Source organism: Halyomorpha halys, unplaced genomic scaffold (assembly GCF_000696795.3).
Source record: "Halyomorpha halys isolate HHAL.00 unplaced genomic scaffold, Hhal_1.1 Scaffold1044.1, whole genome shotgun sequence".
NCBI classification, from domain to species: domain Eukaryota; kingdom Metazoa; phylum Arthropoda; class Insecta; order Hemiptera; family Pentatomidae; genus Halyomorpha; species Halyomorpha halys.
The window spans coordinates 270,725-275,233 of record NW_027115004.1 but is presented as its reverse complement, the minus strand read 5'-3'; the positions used below and the strand labels follow the sequence as shown (position 1 = coordinate 275,233).

At 32.0% G+C, this 4,509-nt stretch overlaps 1 protein-coding gene across 1 annotated transcript in view; it reads right to left on the bottom strand.

Annotated features, from left to right (window-relative positions):
* LOC136796922 (histone-lysine N-methyltransferase SETMAR-like) overlaps positions 1-3,664 on the bottom strand; it is a 7,707-nt gene extending 4,043 nt beyond the window's left edge. The window contains exon 1 of the mRNA XM_067052085.1: positions 3,106-3,664. Coding sequence (XP_066908186.1) covers positions 3,106-3,664 — 559 coding nt within the window. The remainder of the gene's footprint in view (positions 1-3,105) is intronic.
* Between the last annotated feature and the right edge of the window lie 845 nt (positions 3,665-4,509).

Here is a 4,509-nt window from a genome sequence, read left to right as displayed (position 1 = left end):
ATATTAGACTTAAAGATGTCTGTTAGAAATCAATTCAAAGCTAGTTTAATATACTACAGATGAGGTTATTATAAGTGATTTGATAGGGATAATAGTTTTAAGGATATTAGCAAAAACTACTTAAAAAATGTCAATCTAGGTGTGGGGACAAAACTTTTTGTTTAGATCAGCTATATTTTAGTAAATATTAGTCGTAAAGATGTTTTTCGCATCAAGTTAAAGCTAGTTAAATATAATACTTAAAAGGTTATTATTCGTTTTTTCATAAGTGTGATAGTTTTTATTATATTTGCAAAATCTACTTTATATAATGCCCATCTGGGGGTGAGGACAAAACATTTTGGTTAGATCAGCTATATTTTGGGAAATATTAGATATACAGATTCTTACGCTTCAAATTAAAGCTAGTTAAGTATAATACTGAGAAGGATATTATTAGTTTTTTTAATAAGTGTAATATTTTTTATAGTATTTGCAAAACCTAGGACAAAATATTTGGTTTAGATCAGCTTTATTTTGGGAAATATTAGATATACAGATGTCTTTCGCATCAAATTCAGGCGTGTTAAATATAATACAGAGAAGGTTTTTATTAGTTTTTTCATAATAGTAATAGTTTTTATGATATTTGCAAAACCTATTTCAAAAATGTCTATCTCTGTTTGCGGACAAAACGTTTAGTTTATATCAGCTATATTTCTGGAAATTATTAACATACAGATGTTTGCTAGAAATTAAATTAATGCTAGTTAAATATTCTACAAGGAAGGTTATATTTAGTTTTCTCGTAAGAGTTGTTGTGTTTAAGATATTTGCAAAACCTATTTAAAAAATGTCCATCTTAGTGTGCGAACAAAACCTTTAGTTTATTTCAGCTACATTTGAGGAAATATTAGATATACAAATGTATTTTTTGAATCAAATTAAAGCTAGTTTAATATACTACAAAGAAGGTTATGTTTAGTTTTCTCATCAGAGTAATAGTTTTTATGATATTTGTAAAACCTATTTCAAAAATATCCATCTCAGTGTTCGGACAGAACGTTTAGTTTAGATCAGCTATATTTAAGGATTTAGGTTTAGATTAGCTATATTTTCCGTGAATGAATGCAATACGTTTTATTAAATTTCATTTTAATTTATAATTCATGCTCTGATATCAATAATTTAGACAATATGTATAACCGACTTTAAGGCCCAGAATTCGGTATAGAAGGTGTGGTCTGGGATTGACAGAAGCGTGAAACGGGAAATGGGAGCTTCTTGTCATTAAAAAGTAATATAATTATTTACCTGGTATTTATAGCGAAGGCACTTCCCTATTATAACCATGTGCGGATTCATGTTTTCGTTTCGTGTGACCGTTACAGAAATAAATTTAAAATGTCCTGATTAGTGTGCGGACAAATCCTTTTGTTGGAAAGTTCTGTGTGTATCTCTCTCCGAATTTCCATTCCTAACTTCTCCAAATCTCCACTTTTCTCCTATGGTTAATTATCGAATTCTTTTATAGTTTATAATTATACATATTCTATTGCTGTTAACCATTGTTAATTATTTCATATTAACAACACCAAAGATACTTTAGAGGAAGATTTATTTAAAATTGGACATTTAAATCCAGCAAAACTATTCAATGAATTGAAGTGGTACTCATTGGTGGTACTTCAAGCATTAATTTAAATTAGAAGGTCCCGTGGCCATCATCTTTTCAGACCCCTCGGAGGATTATCAGGGATTGTTAAGGATGAAAGATTAAGAATTAATGGGTTAGGATGGGTAAGGAGTTTGGAGTGAAAAGACGCATACCTATTTTGGGCCAAATCTGCAACGAATGCGATGTTAAGGTCTTTGTGAGTGAGTTTATTTGTAACTAATACTCAAGAGTTTGAAAAGATTATATATAAAATTATCATTATTTTCATTTTATTTTGTATTTTGTATTTGTAAATATGCATTTTGGCAGGTAGTGTAAATTTTTGACAACCTCCATATAAGATTAATATGAAGCCGTGAGTGGGGAAACCTTTCCCCCAAAAAAATGAAGAGACTCTTAGTGTACTTGTAGTACGTCCACCTAATGTACCAGATCCCTGCGTCAGTGGCGTATCTGTCCTCTTGTCAGTTTTTGAGTTAGTGCTTCTCACAGTACAGTACAAGATCCCAATAGGAGAATAAAGCCAGTTATTTCACTCCAATTTTTAATTACTTAATTAACAACTATGTATAATTACTAGCCAAAATTGATGAGTCTGCTAAGTTTAGGTAGGGAGAATAAAAAATGGCGGCTGTTTCAAAACATAAAAAAAATTAATTTTTTATTTGGAGCTATAAGACTATCGACAATAATATAAAATCTAAAAGAGCATCATTTAAAGTATAGTAAATTTGCTAAAATGTATGCCCTATTTAAGCTCAATAGTTATCGAGATATAGCTTTTCAAAAAGCAGCATTTCATAAAAATGTATGGAACGTACAGAAATATCAGTAGTTAGTTAATTCATTTTCAGAAATCTATATCTCAGGAACTATGTGACGCAATGTCTATTAGCACTCAAATTAAAGCTAGTTTAATGAGCTATAAAGTAGCTTATGACATTTATTTTCGTAGGAGTAGTAGTTTTCATGAAATTTGTCAAAATAAATTGATTTATAGTTGTGCAGACAAATTTTCATTTGCCAAATTTATTTTCATATGTGAATATCATAAAAACTACTACCCCTACGAAGATAAGTGTTATAAACTACTTTATAGTAAGCTAAATTATCTTTATTTGATCCTTGATTGTTGGCAGACATACGTGCGTCTTATAGGTCTAGATATTTTGTACGAACAACTAGAAATTAACACTTTGTGAGTTTTTTTCGTCAAATATCATAAAAAATACTACGCCTACAAATATAAACATTATTTACTATCATACATACTATAATACCAGGTCATTCAAAAAGTCCTGTCGTTTTTTTGGGGGAAATTATAAATAAATAAATATTTTCAAATAATCACCTTTATTCATCAAAATATCCACCGTTACAGTCGGTAACCTTCTCCCAACGAGATGGTAAAGCCCAAATTCCTTCCTTAAAAAACTGTTGATTTTTACTGCAAAAATAAGTGGTCAGTTCGTGAATTAGGTTGTCACGGTCTTGAAAACATTTTTGTCTCAGATTGTTGTCGAGATCTCTGAATAGGTGATAATCAGTGGGTGACAGGTCAGGGGAATATGGTGGGTGAGGCAAAACTTCCCAGCCTATTTCTGTCAATTTTTCCCTGGTCAATTTGGCGGTGTGTGGTCGAGCGTTGTCTTGAAGAAGCAAAGGTCTTCTTCTGTTGACTAAGCAGGGATCAAAAGTCTTAAGCTTGGATTGGCAATGGTCCAGTATATTGCAGTATACTTCTGCAGTGATGGTTTGCCCTTGATTCAGAATCTCAAAATGCACTATACCTTTGGCTGTCCAGAAAACAATGAGCAAAACTTTCTTTGGATGGAGATCTGGTTTTGGAAATTGTTTAGGTTTCTCATCTGCCGACAACCACTGATATGATCGTCTGAAGTTGTTGTACAACACCCATTTCTCATCACAGGTGATGATTCGATTCAAAAAGGGTTCGACTTTCAAGCGGGAAGTTAACGAAGATGCAGTTGTCAAGCGAACAAGCATATTGGCATCTGAAAGCTTATGAGGAATCCATTTATCCAGTTTTTTCACTTTTCCCAGTTCTTTAAGGTAATTCCAGGCAGTGGTGGCTGAGATATTAAGTTGAGAGGCTATCTCTGAACAACTTTGACGCGGATCCAACTCTACTACTCTTCGAACGTCCTCCTTATCAACTACAGTTGCTAATAGTCTGTACGTCACATAGTTCCTGAGATTTCTTAAAATAAATTAACTAACTACTGATATTTCAGTACATTTTGATGAAATGTTGCTTTTTAAAAGGCTATGTCTCGAGAACTATTGGACGTAAATAGTAATAAGGGCTCATATTTCAGCAAATTTACTCTTCTCGCCATTTTTTATTCCACTTACCTATACTTTGCAGACTCGTCGGTATCGACAAGTAATTATATATTGTCTTTTTTTCTTTCTGGCTGTTGTACTAGTAGGTTGGGTTAACCAGCGAGTGAGTCATGAAAAGTTGTGTACAGTTTTAATGTCCAGGTTCTTGCGTAATGATTGGTTTATAATGTAAAAGGAACAGTGAGTGAAGTATCGAAGAAATGTTGAATGAAAGATCTGAATGGTCTGAAGTCCATATCAGTTTAAGCAGCTTGTCATATATTTTAAGTTTGTTAGTAAGTTATAATTTATTTTAATGATGTGAAAGTAAACAGAAAACAAAATAAGACTTAAAGTAAAACATCTTAAACATATTCGTTCCTAAATACAATATTTACGCTCCGCCTGGGGAACTTCGAAACGAGCTTGTTCCTCTGAATGAAAAGGGGAACTATGCAATATATATGAATTAAAAAAAATAATAAAAAATAAAAACCTCCCCACAA